General features: G+C 41.3%; 1 protein-coding gene across 4 annotated transcripts in view; it reads left to right on the top strand.

Annotated features, from left to right (window-relative positions):
- CD163 (CD163 molecule) overlaps window positions 1-13,510 on the top strand; it is a 36,329-nt gene that overhangs the window by 17,478 nt on the left and 5,341 nt on the right. For all 4 annotated transcript variants that reach the window (XR_005021539.1, XR_005021538.1, XM_036866412.1 and 1 more), the window contains exons 7-14: window positions 651-965; window positions 1,063-1,377; window positions 1,750-1,842; window positions 1,921-2,235; window positions 3,661-3,981; window positions 12,288-12,596; window positions 12,954-12,989; window positions 13,193-13,300. Coding sequence is in view for 2 of the 4 variants with exons in the window: in XM_036866412.1 (XP_036722307.1) it covers window positions 651-965; window positions 1,063-1,377; window positions 1,750-1,842; window positions 1,921-2,235; window positions 3,661-3,981; window positions 12,288-12,596; window positions 12,954-12,989; window positions 13,193-13,300 (1,812 nt within the window). In the remaining 2 variants the exon portion in view is untranslated. The remainder of the gene's footprint in view (window positions 1-650; window positions 966-1,062; window positions 1,378-1,749; window positions 1,843-1,920; window positions 2,236-3,660; window positions 3,982-12,287; window positions 12,597-12,953; window positions 12,990-13,192; window positions 13,301-13,510) is intronic.

Raw genomic sequence — 13,510 nt, 5'->3', positions numbered from 1 at the left:
CAGATGTCCAAGTAGATCTGCTTATAAATATAAATTTAAAGAGAAATGTGTAGATGAAAACATATTTATTGGCAGTTGAGAGAAGATGTCCATTGAGAAGATGAGAAAGGAGGATAGAACTTTGGTTGGGGGACACATGAAAGGTTCTGATAAAGCCCTGTCAGGCAGGAAGGAGGAGAAAACAGGAGAAAAGGAGCATCTCCCGTCAAGTGTGACAGGGAAGAAGAGGTCTGCTGTTCATTTTGGAAACAGGAAGTATTGATATATTAAAATCCTTACCTAGAACCATTTGCAATGGTTGGGGCAGACCCCTTGGGTGAAGGACTGCATATAGGGCTAAAAAGTAGAGAGAATGGACACCCATTATCTGTGGTCTCCACTGTGATGTATAATATAGGCAAAATAATAAAAGGAAAGAGTAATCATGCTCCAGGAATTACAGGTTCCAGGAGGCAAAGTTCCAGAATTGTCTCTGATGAAGTGGTCTAATGAAGGATGGGGAGGTCTGGAATTTGCCAAGCCGAACTCTAGGCAGAAAAGCCAAGAGGAAAGAATAGCTTCCCTTTCTCACTTTTCACCCCCTGCCTCACTCTCATCATGAAGGAAAATCTTGGAATCATGTTCTCTCTCACTGAAATATTATTTTTCAGCCCACAGGGAACCCAAACTAGTCGGAGGGGACATTCCCTGCTCTGGTCGTGTTGAAGTGAAACATGGCGACACCTGGGGCACCGTCTGTGATTCTGACTTCTCTCTGGAAGCGGCCAGTGTGCTATGCAGGGAATTACAATGCGGCACAGTCGTCTCTATCCTGGGGGGAGCTCACTTTGGAGAAGGAAATGGACAGATCTGGGCTGAAGAATTCCAGTGTGAGGGGCACGAGTCCCATCTTTCACTCTGCCCAGTAGCACCCCGCCCAGACGGGACTTGTAGTCACAGCAGGGATGTTGGAGTAGTCTGCTCAAGTGAGACCCAGAGCACATGTTCAATTTGTTCCCATATTGTGAAGAGGGTAGGGTTAGGTAGTCACAGACATCTTTTTAAAGCCCTGTCTCCTTTCAGGATACACAGAAGTTCGCTTGGTTAATGGCCAGTCCCCATGTGAAGGAAGAGTGGAGCTCAAGATTCTTGGGACCTGGGGATCTCTCTGCAACTCACACTGGGACATGGAAGATGCTCACGTTTTTTGCCAGCAGCTTAAATGTGGAGTTGCCCTTTCTGCCCCAAGAGGAGCACCTTTTGGGAAAGGAAGTGGGCAGGTCTGGAGGCACATGTTTCACTGCACTGGGACTGAGCGTCACATGGGAGATTGTCCCATGACTGCTCTGGGTGCATCGCTATGTCCTTTGGGGCAAGTGGCCTCTGTAATCTGCTCAGGTAAGAGAAAAAGGGCAGCCAACGTTGAGCCTCTCCCATGGTGGTGTGCCTTAAAAGAGGGTGTAACTATGGCGAAGAACAGAAGGAAAAGGGAATGATCCATTTTGAGGGATCATGAGAAGTGTGCCAGAATATTAACTTCATTTGTCTTTTTAGAAGGAAAGTAAACTTAATTTTCATGGACCTCATAGTTATTTAGTGCTTACCATGTGCCTTCTCAGAGTACCTGATTCATTCCCAGCCTGGTTGACCCATCCACCTTTCTCTAAAGCTATGTTTGTCCTAGCTCACCTATTTAACACTCCAGCTGACCTCCTTTCCTCACCCCAACTTTTTGTATCTCTTGTGACTGATGACGTTTGGTGTTTGCAGGAAACCAGAGTCAGACGTTACCCCCGTGCAATTCATCATCCTCGGACCCAACAAGCTCTATTTTTTCAGAAGAAAGTGGTGTTCCCTGCATAGGTAAGAATCAGTGACCAGTCTATGAAAATGATCTCAGAATCCTTAGAAATGCATTTATATTTTATTTTCTCTTTGCAGGGAGTGGTCAACTTCGCCTGGTAAATGGAGGCGGGCGTTGTGCTGGCAGAATAGAGATCTATCATGAGGGCTCCTGGGGCACCATCTGTGATGACAGCTGGGACCTGAATGATGCCCACGTGGTGTGCAAACAGCTGGGCTGTGGAGGGGCCATTAATGCCATTGGTTCTGCTCATTTTGGGGAAGGAACAGGGCCCATCTGGCTGGATGAGGTGAACTGTAATGGAAAAGAATCTCGTATTTGGCAATGCCATTCCCATGGCTGGGGGCGCCACAACTGCAGGCATAAGGAGGATGCAGGAGTTATCTGCTCAGGTAAGTTCTGCATAATTACAATAGATTATAATTATATAAGAAAGGACTGAGGTGGGGCAAAGGGTAGTGAAGGATATTAATCTGAGCAAATTCCCTAAAATACAGGTTCAGAGGGAACACTTGTGAGATTCAGGCTGCCAGAAGTGTGGATTTGATGAATTAGTGCTACCTCATGTGCAAGGCAATATAATATCAGAAAGAGAAAAACTCAGAAGTGAGTTTGCATATCATGAAAATGACAGCAAAACTAATCATAAGTTCTTTTATAAACATATGTGGAGCTGGATATTGGGTAAGAATTTAGTGCACCACTTGATGATAGCTGTATTAATAAAGTAGATTAAAAAGGACAGCAGAAATACATTTGGTGCTACATTCTACAGAGAAAAAGATAATCACCATGCCCAAGTAATTTATTTATTTATTTATTTATTTTTATATTTATTTTTGGCTGTGTTGGGTCTTCGTTTCTGTGCGAGGGCTTTCTCTAGTTGTGGCAAGCGGGGCCCACTCTTCATCGCGATGCGCGGGCCTCTCACTATCGCGGCCTCTCTTGTTGCAGAGCACAGGCTCCAGACGTGCAGGCTCAGTAGTTGTGGCTCACGGGCCTAGCTGCTCTGTGGCATGTGGGATCTTCCCAGACCAGGGCTCGAACCCGTGTCCCCTGCATTGGCAGGCAGATTCTCAACCACTGTGCCACCAGGGAAGCCCCCAAGTAATTTTTAATGACAGATAAATTACCATAACAGGACACTGCTCTTGTTTTGTATACATGGTAAGATTTTAGAAAGCATTGTGAAGTACAGAAATGTACTCAGTTGTAATGTATTGGAAAAAAGAGTGCTATGACTTAGGGAAGTGAAAAATTCTGTATGCCAGAAGAGATTTTGCTATCACTCACATTCAGTGACGTAAATCTGGTAGAGGACATACACAACAAAACTGTGAAGTGTGAGAAAGGGAAATATTTCATTTTAAGGAAATGTATATAAAACATTGGTTTTAGTGTCTGAGTATCTCAATAAATTTTAACTATCAAGGACAACTGCCAAAAAATGAACAGAATAGGGTTAGAAAGCTAAAATTACAGTAATTTAGGGAGAAAAAAATCCAAACTATGTAATTCATAAAAGGCTCTGGGCCTTTGATTAAGATTTAGAAGTCAACTTAGAATCACTGTTGGCATTTTAAAGAGGTCTCTAATTACAAAATCCAAGACTAGAAAACCAGAAATATTTACAGAACAAATACTATATTTTAACAAAATCTACCAAATCATCCAGAAGTTTCTAAAGAATTACTAGTAATGAAATTCCTAGTGTATCGTACCTATTTTTAAATCCATTCTCACATCAGAGTAAAGGGAGAGAGTCCTCTGAATCTTCAGAAAAGATTTAAAACTGCTAACTCTCTATTTCACCCCAGAGTTCATGTCTCTGAGACTCATCAGTGAAACCAGCAGAGAGACCTGTGCAGGACGCCTGGAAGTTTTTTACAATGGAGCTTGGGGCAGCGTTGGCAAGAGTAACATGTCTGCAGCCACGGTGGGAGTGGTATGCAGGCAGCTGGGCTGTGCGGACAAAGGGAGCATCATCCCTGCATCTTCAGACAAGACGATGTCCAGGCACATGTGGGTGGACAATGTTCAGTGTCCTAAAGGGCCTGACACCTTATGGCAGTGCCCATCATCTCCATGGAAGAAGAGACTGGCCAGCCCCTCGGAGGAGACCTGGATCACGTGTGCCAGTGAGTATCCGTTGGACTATATGAAGCTTCCATTCTGTGGCTCCACTAGCATCTTCTGATCTAAGCAAGAATGAGTAAATTTTGGTTAATCCTTATTCTACCTGGATAATGTAATGGGTTGTATTTAATTTGGCCTATAGGTACTCAGGATCAGTGATCATTTCCCCAAAGACTATCATACTCTGATGGTCTTCTCAAAAGTTTTATTCAGTTGCTATCTCTGTGAACAAATAAGGAGAAGAGAATATATAATTCAGCATTTGACTATTGAGTCGCCCCATTTTTCTTTCAAATAGTATCTTGTTACACTTAATATTAAGAGAGAAGCAGTCAGAAAGATCAATCCTGAATTATTTTCTCATTCTACACCTTTTTAAACTGGAAGAAGATTTCTATCTACCTGGCAGTTTGAGAGAATTTAACATTATATATTTACAATGTTAACTTTATCTATTTGACATTTCCTAAGTCACACTAACATTCTTTTTTTAAAAATTTTATTGGGGTATAGTTAATTTACAATGCTGTGTTAGTTTCAGGTGTCACACTAACATTCTTATGTCCAGGATGAAATACACCCAGTTTGCTGGAGGGACATAGGCTTTCATAAAAGATGAATTTTGTAAAAATGTAAAATTTAAAATACACATTAAATAAGCAAACTTTTAAAACAGATTTTTTTAATATCATAATCCTTTTTTTTTAGACATCTTTATTGGAGTATAATTGCGTTACAATGGTGTGTTGGTTTCTGCTTTATAACAAAGTGAATCAGCTATCCATATACATATATCCCCATATCTCCTCCCTCTTGCGTCTCCCTCCCGTCCTCCCTATCCCACCCCTCTAGGTGGACACAAAGCACCAAGCTGATCTCCCTGTGCTATGCAGCTGCTTCCCACTAGCTAACTATTTTACATTTGGTAGTGTATATATGTCCATGACACTCTCTCACTTCATCCCAGCATACCCTTCCCCCTCCCTGTGTCCTAAAGTCCATTCTCTACGTCTGTGTCTTTATTCCTGTCCTGCCCCTAGGTTCTTCAGAACCATTTTATTTTTTTATTCCACATATATGTGTTAGCACATGGTATTTGTTTTTCTCTTTCTGACTTACTTCATTATGTAGGACAGACTCTAGGTCCATCCACCTCACTACAAATAGTTCAATTTCGTTTCTTTTTATGGCTGAGTAAAATTTCATTGTATATATGTGCCACATCTTCTTTATCCATTCATCCGTTGATGGACACTTAGGTTGTGTCCATGTCCTGGCTATTGTAAATAGAGCTGCAATGAACATTGTGGTACATGACTCTTTTTGAATTATGGTTTTCTCATGGTATATGCCAAGTAGTGGGATTGCTGGGTCATATGGAAGTTCTATTTTTAGTTTTTAAGGAACCTCCATACTGTTCTCCATAGTGGCTGTATCAATTTACATTCCCACCAACAGTGCAAGAGGGTTCCCTTTTCTCTACACCCTCTCCAGCATTTATTGTGTCTAGATTTTTTGATGATGGCCATTCTAACTGGTGTGAGGTGATACCTCGTTGTAGTTTTGATTTGCATTTCTCTAATGATTAATGATGTTGAGCATTCTTTCATGTGTTTGTTGGCCATCTGTATATCTACTTTGGAGAAATGTCTATTTAGGTCTTCCGCCCATTTTTGGATTGGGTTGTTTGTTTTTTTGTTATTGAGCTGCATGAGCTGCTTGTAAATTTTGGAGATTAATCCTTTGTCAGTTGCTTCATTTGCAAATATTTTCTCCCATTCTGACGGTTGTCTTTTCATCTTTTTTATGTTTTCCTTTGCTGTGCAAAAGCTTTTAAGTTTCATTAGGTCCCATTTGTTTATCTTTATTTTTATTTTCATTTCTCTAGGAAGCGGGTCAAAAAGGATTTTGCTGTGATTTATGTCATAGAGTGTTCTGCCTATGTTTTCCTCTAAGAGTTTTATAGTATCTGGCCTTACATTTAGGTCTTTAATCCATTTTGAGTTTATTTTTGTGTATGGTGCTAGGGAGTGTTCTAATTTCATTCTTTTACATGTAGCTGTCCAGTTTTCCCAGCACCACTTATTGAAGAGGCTGTCTTTTCTCCATTGTATATTCTTGCCTCCTTTATCAAAAATAAGGTGACCATATGTGCGTGGGTTTATCACTGGGCTTTCTATCCTGTTCCATTGATCTATATTTCTGTTTTTGTGCCAGTACCATAGTGTCTTGATTACTGTAGCTTTGTAGTATAGTCTGAAGTCCAGAGCCTGATTCCTCCAGCTCCATATTTCTTTCTCAAGGTTGCTTTGGCTCTTCGGGTCCTTTTGTGTTTCCATACAAATTGTGAAATTTTTTCTTCTAGTTCTGTGAAAAATGCCATTGGTAGTTTGATAGGGATTGAACTGAATCTGTAGATTGCTTTGGATAGTATAGTCATTTTCACAATGTTGATTCTTCCAATCCATCTATTTGTATCATCTTTAATTTCTTTCATCAGTGTCTTATAGTTTTCTGCATACAGGTCTTTTGTCTCCTTAGGTAGGTTTATTCCTAGGTATTTTATTTTTTTTGTTGCTGTGGTAAATGGGAGTGTTTCCTTAATTTCACTTTCAGATTTTTCAACATTAGTGTATAGGAATACAAGAGATTTCTGTGCATTAATATTGTATCCTTCTACTTTTCCAAATTCATTGATTAGCTCTAGTAGTTTTCTGGTAGCATGTTTAGGACTCTCTATATATAGTATCATGTCATCTGCAAACAGTGACATCTTTACTTCTTCTTTTCCAATTTGGATTCCTTTTATTTCCTTTTCTTCTCTGATTGCTGTGGATAAAATTTCCAAAACTATGTTGAATAATAGTGGTGACAGTGGACAACCTTGTCTTGTTCCTGATCTTAGTGGAAATGGTTTCAGTTTTTCACCATTGAGAACGATGTTGGCTGTGGGTTTGTCATATATGACCTTTATTATGTTGAGGTAAGTTCCCTCTTTGCCTACATTCTGGAGGCTTTTTATCATAAATGGGTGTTGAATTTTGTCAAAAGCTTTTTCTGCATCTATTGAGATTACCATATGGTTTTTATCCTTCAGTTTGTTAATATGGTGTATCACGTTGATTGGTTGCGTATATTGAAGAATTCTTGCATTCCTTGGATAAACCCCCTTGATCATCGTTTATGATCCCTTTAATGTGCTGTTGGATTCTGTTTGCTAGTATTTTGTTGAGGATTTTTGCATCTATGTTCATCAGTGATATTGGCCTGTAGTTTTCTTTCTTTGGGACATCTTTGTCTGGTTTTGATATCAGGGTGATGGTGGCCTCGTAGAATAAGTTTGGGAGTGTTCCTCCATCTGCTATATTTTGGAAGAGTTTGAGAAAGACAGGTGTTAGCTCTTCTGTAAATGTTTGATAGAATTTCCTGTGAAGCCTGGTCTTTTGTTTGTTGGAACATTTTTAATCACAGTCTCAATTTCAGTGCTTGTGATTGGTCTGTTTATATTTTCTATTTCTTCCTGGTTCCGTCTTGGAAGGTTGTGCTTTTCTAAGAATTTGTCCATTTCTTCCAGGTTGTCCATTTTATTGGCATAGAGTTGCTTGTAGTAATCTCTCATGATCCTTTGTATCTGCAGTGTCAGTTGTTACTTCTCCTTTTTCATTTCTAATTCTATTGATTTGAGTCTTCTCCCTTTTTTTCTTGATGAGTCTGGCTAATGGTTTATCAATTTTATTTATCTTCTCAAAGAACCAGCTTTTAGGTTTACTGATCTATGCTATTGTTTCCTTCATTTCTTTTTCATTTATTTCTGGTCTGATATTTATGATTTCTTTCCTTCTGCTAACTTTGGGGGTTTTTTTTTCTTCTTTCTCTAATTGCTTTAAGTGTAAGGTTAAGTCGTTTATTTGAGATGTTTCTTGTTTCTTGATGTATCATTGTATTGCTATAAACTTCCCTGGTAGAACTGCTTTTGCTGCATCCCATAGGTTTTGGGTTGTCATGTTTTCATCATTATTTGTTTCCAGGTACTTTTTAAATTTCCTCTTTGATTTCTTCAGTGATCTCTTGGTTATCTAGTAATGTACTGTTTAGCCTCCATGTGTTTGTATTTTTTACAGATTTTTTCCTGTAATTGATATCTAGTCTCATAGCGTTTTGGTCGGAAAAGATACTTGATACGATTTCAATTTTCTTAAATTTACCAGGGCTTGATTTGTGTCCCAAGATATGATCTATCCTGAAGAATGTTCCATGAGCACTTGAGAAGAAAGTATATTCTGTTGTCTTTGGATGGAATGTCCTATCAATATCAATTAAGTCCATCTTGTTTAATGTATCATTTAAAGCTTGTGTTTCCTTATTTATTTTCATTTTGGGCGATCTGTCCATTGGTGAAAGTGGAGGTGTTAAAGTCCCCTACTATGATTGTGTTACTGTCATTTTCCCCTTTTATAGCTGTTAGCATTTGCCTTATGTATTGAGGTACTCCTATGTTGGGTGCATAAATATTTACAATTGTTATATCTTCTTCTTGGATTGATCCTTTGATCATTATATAGTGTCCTTCCTTGTCTCCTGTAATAGTCTTTATTTTAAAGTCTATTTTGTCTGATATGAGAATTTACTCCAGCTTTCTTATGATTTCCATTTGCATGGAATATCTTTTTCCATCCCCTCACTTTCAGTCTGTATGTGTCCCTAGGTCTGAAGTGGGCCTCTTGTAGACAGCATATGTACAGGTCTTGTTTTTGTATCCATTCAGCCAGTCTATGTCTTTTGGTTGGAGCATTTAATCCATTTACATTTAAGATAGTTATCAATATGTATGTTCCTATTACCATTTTCTTAATTGATTTGGGTTTGGTATTGCAGGTCTTTTCCTTCTCTTGTGTTTCCTGCCTAGAGAAGTTTCTTTAGCATTTGTTCTAAAGCTGGTTTGGTGGTGCTGAATTCTCTTAGCTTTCGCTTGTCTGTAAAGGTTTTAATTTCTCCGTCAACTCTGAATAAGATCCTTGCTGGGTAGGGTAATCTTGGTTGTAGGTTTTTCCTTTTCATCATTTTAAATATGTCCTGCCATTCCCTTCTGGCTTGCAGAGTTTCTGCTGAAAGATTAGCTGTTAACCTTATGGGGATTCCCTTGTATGTTATTTGTTGTTTTTCCCTTGCTGCTTTTAATATTTTTTCTTTGTATTTAATTTTTGATAGTTTAATTAATATGAGTCTTGTCATGTTTCTCCTTGGATTTACCTTATATGGGATTCTCTGTGCTTCCTGGACTTGATTGATTGTTTCCTTTCCCATATTAGGGAAGTTTTCAACTATAGTCTCTTCGAATATTTTCTCTTCTTTCTCTGGGACGCCTATAATTCAAATGTTGGTGCGTTTAATGTTGTCCCTGAGGTCTCTGAGACTGTCCTCAATTCTTTTCATTCTTTTTTCCTTATTCTGCTCTGTGGTAGTTAATTTCCACTATTTTATCTTCCAGGTCACTTCTCTGTTCTTCTGCCTCAGTTATTCTGCTATTGATTCCTTCTAGAGAATTTTTAGTTTCATTTATTGTGTTTTTCATCATTGTTTATTTGCTCTTTAGTTCTTCTATGTCCTTGTCAAACGTTTCTTGTATTTTCTCCATTCTATTGCCAAGATTTTGGGTCATCTTTACTATCATTACTCTGAATTCTTTATAGGTAGACTACCTATTTCCTCTTCATTTGTTTGGTCTGGTGGGTTTTTACCTTGCTCCTTCATCTGCTGTGTATTTCTCTGTCTTCTCCTTTTGCTTAACTTATTGTGTTTTGGGTCTCCTTTTTGCAGGCTGCAGGCGTATAGTTCCCGTTTTTTGTGGTGTCTGCCCCCAGTGGGTAAGGTTGGTTCAGTGGATTGTGTAGGCTTCCTGATGGAGTGTACTGGTGCCTGTGTTCTGGTGGATGAGGCTGGATCTTGTCTTTCTGGTGGGCAGGACCACGTCCAGTGGTGTGTTTCAGGGTATCTGTGATCTTATTCTGATTTTAGGCAGCCTCTCTGCTAATGGGTGGGGTTGTGTTCCTGTCTTGCTAGTTGTTTGGCCTAGGGTGTCCAGCACTGTAGCTTGCTGGTCGTTGAGCGGAGCTGGGTCTTAGTGTTGAGATGGAGATCTCTGGGAGAGCTTTCATCGTTTGATATTATGTGGAGCCAGGAGATCTCTGGTGGACCATGTCCTGAACTCAGCTCTCCCACCTCATAGGCACAGGCCTGACTCCCGGCTGGAGCACCAAGAGCCTGTCCTCCACATGGCTCAGAAGAAAAGGGAGAAAAAGAAGAAAGAAAGAAAAAAATAATAAAATAAATTAAAGTTATTAAAATAAATAAAATATTATTAAAAATTTAAAAATTAAAAAGTCATGAAAGAAAGAAAGAAGAGAGCAACCAAACCAATAAAGAAATCCACCACTGATAACAAGTGCTAAAAACTATACTAAAAACAAACAAACAAAAAAGACGGAAAGCAGAACCCTAGGACAAATGGTAAAAGTAAAGCTATACAGATAAAATCACACAAAGAAGCATACACATACACACTCACAAAAAGAGAAAAAGGAAAAAAAAATGTATATCTGTAAATTAAAAAAAAGGAATAGAGCAACCAAATCAATAAACAAATCTACCAATGATAATAAACTCTAAATAGTAAACTAAGGTAAACATAAAACCAGAAACAAATTAGATGCAGAAAGCAAACCCCAAATCTACAGTTGCTCTCAAAGTCCACTGCCTCTATTTTGGGATGATTCCTTGTCTTTTCAGGTATTCCACAGATGCAGGTACATCAAGTTGATTGTGGAGTTTTAATCCACTGCTCCTGAGGCTGCTGGGAGAAATTTCCCTTTCTCTTCTTTGTTTGCACAGCTCCTGGGGTTCAGCTTTGGATTTGGATCCGCCTCTGCGTGTAGGTCACCTGAAGGTGTCTGTTCTTTGCTCAGACAGGACAGGGTTAAAGTAGCAGCTGATTCAGGGGCTCTGGCTCACTCAGGCCGGGGGGAGGGAGGGGTATGGAATGCGGGACGAGCCTATGGCAGCAGAGGCCAGCGTGATGTTGCACCAGCCTGAGGCACGCCGTGCGTTCTCCCGGGGAAGTTGTCCCTGGATCACGGGAGCCTGGCAGTGGCGGGCTGCACAGGCTCCCAGGAGGGGGGCTGTGGAGAGTGACCTGTGCTCGCTCACAGGCTTCTTGGTGGCAGCAGCAGCAGCCTTAGCATCTCATGCCTGTCTCTGGGGTCCGCGCTGTTAGCCACGGCTCGCGCCCGTCTCTGGAGCTTGTTTAGGCGGTGCTCTGAATCCCTTCTCCTCACACACCCTGAAATAATCGTCTCTTGCCTCTCTGGTAGGTCCAGACTTTTTCCCGGACTCCCTCCCGGCTAGCCGTGGCGCACTAGCCCCTTCAGGCTGTGTTCACGCTGCCAACCCCAGTCCTCTCCCTGGGGTCTGACCTCCGAAGCCCGAGCTTCAGCTCCCAGCCTCTGCCCGCCCCGGCGGGTGAGCAGACAAGCCTCTCGGGCTGGTGAGTGCTGGTCGGCACCGATCCTCTGTGCAGGAATCTCTCCGCTTTGCCCTCCGCACCCCTGTGGCTGCACTCTCCTCCGTGGCTCCGAAGCTTCCCCTGCCCACCCCCCGTCTCCACCAGTGAAGGGGCTTCCTAGTGTGTGGAAATTTTCCTCCTTCACAGCTCCCTCCCAGAGGTGCAGGTCCCGTCCCTATTCTTTTGTCTCTGTTTTTTCTTTTTTCTTTTGCCCTACCCAGGTATGTGGGGAGTTTCTTGCCTTTTGGGAGGTCTGAGGTCTTCTGCCTGCATTCGATAGGTGTTCTGTAGGAGTAGTTCCACATGTAGATGTATTTCTGATGTATTTGTGGGGAAGAAGGTGATCTCCATGTCTTACTCCTCTGCCATCTTGAAGGTCTTTCCTTTATTGGAGTATAATTGCTTTACAATGGTGTGTTAGTTTCTGCTTTATAACAAAGCGAATCAGTTTTACATATACATATGTTCCCATATCTCCTCCCTCTTGCGTCTCCCTCCCACCCTCCCTATCCCACCCCTCTAGGTGGTCACAAAGCACCGAGCTGATCTCCCTGTGCTATGCGGCTGCTTCCCACTAGCTATCTATTTTACATTTGGTAGTGCATATATGTCCATGCCACTCTCTTACTTCATCCCAGCTTACTAAAACAGAGATTTTTAAAAGAGTTTCACATCTCTCTTTTCCCCTGTGACCTCCTGGGAGTTTTATCTTCTCAGAAATGATCTAGGTGTCTCTCTCTGGCTTTTCAGACAAAATAAGACTTCAGGAAGGAACCACTAATTGTTCTGGACGTGTGGAGGTCTGGCACGGAGGTTCCTGGGGCACAGTATGTGATGACTCCTGGGACCTTGACGATGCTCAGGTGGTGTGTCGACAGCTGGGCTGTGGCTTAGCTTTGGAGGCAGGAAAAGAGGCGGCGTTTGGCCAGGGGACGGGGCCCATATGGCTCAATGACGTGAAGTGCAAGGGGAATGAGTCCTCCCTGTGGGACTGTCCTGCCCTATCCTGGGGCCACAGTGACTGTGGGCACAAGGAGGACGCTTCTGTGAAGTGCTCAGGTGAGTGCAGGGAGTCTGGACTGAGCTTGGGATCTCTGGCAACAAAGAGAGGGTGGACGGTGAAGTGCATTATGGAAGGTCTGGAAGTACCAACCCAGGGATCTAGTGGAGAAAGAATCATGATGTTTCAGTCTCAAGAATGATGAAAACATGTGTTGTTATACATTGGCCTTCTCCGAGGACAAGCACATAACTTACAAGTATCCGTGTGCAGAGAGACGAAAAACTAGGGGCCTCTAGTTTTGGGTGGGAAGGAGTAATTTTCTTGGTTGAGAGGCTAAAGCCTCAGACAGGAAACAGACATAGTGGTTCCATATATTACTCCCAGAACTGAGTCTCTCCTCTTTTCTCCTACAGAAATTGCAAAGAATGAAGGATCACTAAATGCCACAGGTATACAAGGGGTTTATGAGCATGGGACTAATTGTCTGCATTATTTAGAATCCCTCTTATTAAGATACTTTGGGTCAGAAGTTCTGAGGATTTGAAATTTACTTCAGCAATCCTGTATCTGACTTAAGAGAGGGATAGTAACTGGGGACCCAGGTCTTTTATCTAAGACGTTATTACCTCTTGTGATGTTTATCTGTGTTCAGGTCACTCATCCGTTGTTGCACTTGGGATCCTTGGGGTCATTCTGTTCGCCTCTCTCACCGTACTCCTCTTGTGGATTCAGAAGCGAAGACAGAGACAGCGGCTTACAGGTCTGAACCAAATTATGTTGTCTCTAACGTTTCTATGGGGTAAGAAGTTTCTTGGGATAATAAAACAAAAAAAAAATTAGATTCCAGTATCAAATGGCCAGAAAGAAGAAACCTAGTAGAGATCTAAGCGGTTTCCCAAAAGAGGGAACAGGAATTCAGAGAAGAAAAGGGGCACTGCTTGTATTGATGATTGCTATACATTATGTACAT

Source organism: Balaenoptera musculus, chromosome 10 (genome assembly GCF_009873245.2).
Source record: "Balaenoptera musculus isolate JJ_BM4_2016_0621 chromosome 10, mBalMus1.pri.v3, whole genome shotgun sequence".
NCBI classification, from domain to species: Eukaryota; Metazoa; Chordata; class Mammalia; order Artiodactyla; family Balaenopteridae; genus Balaenoptera; species Balaenoptera musculus.
The sequence above is the reverse complement of the archived record's forward strand: the minus strand, read 5'-3'. Positions and strand labels throughout refer to the sequence as shown.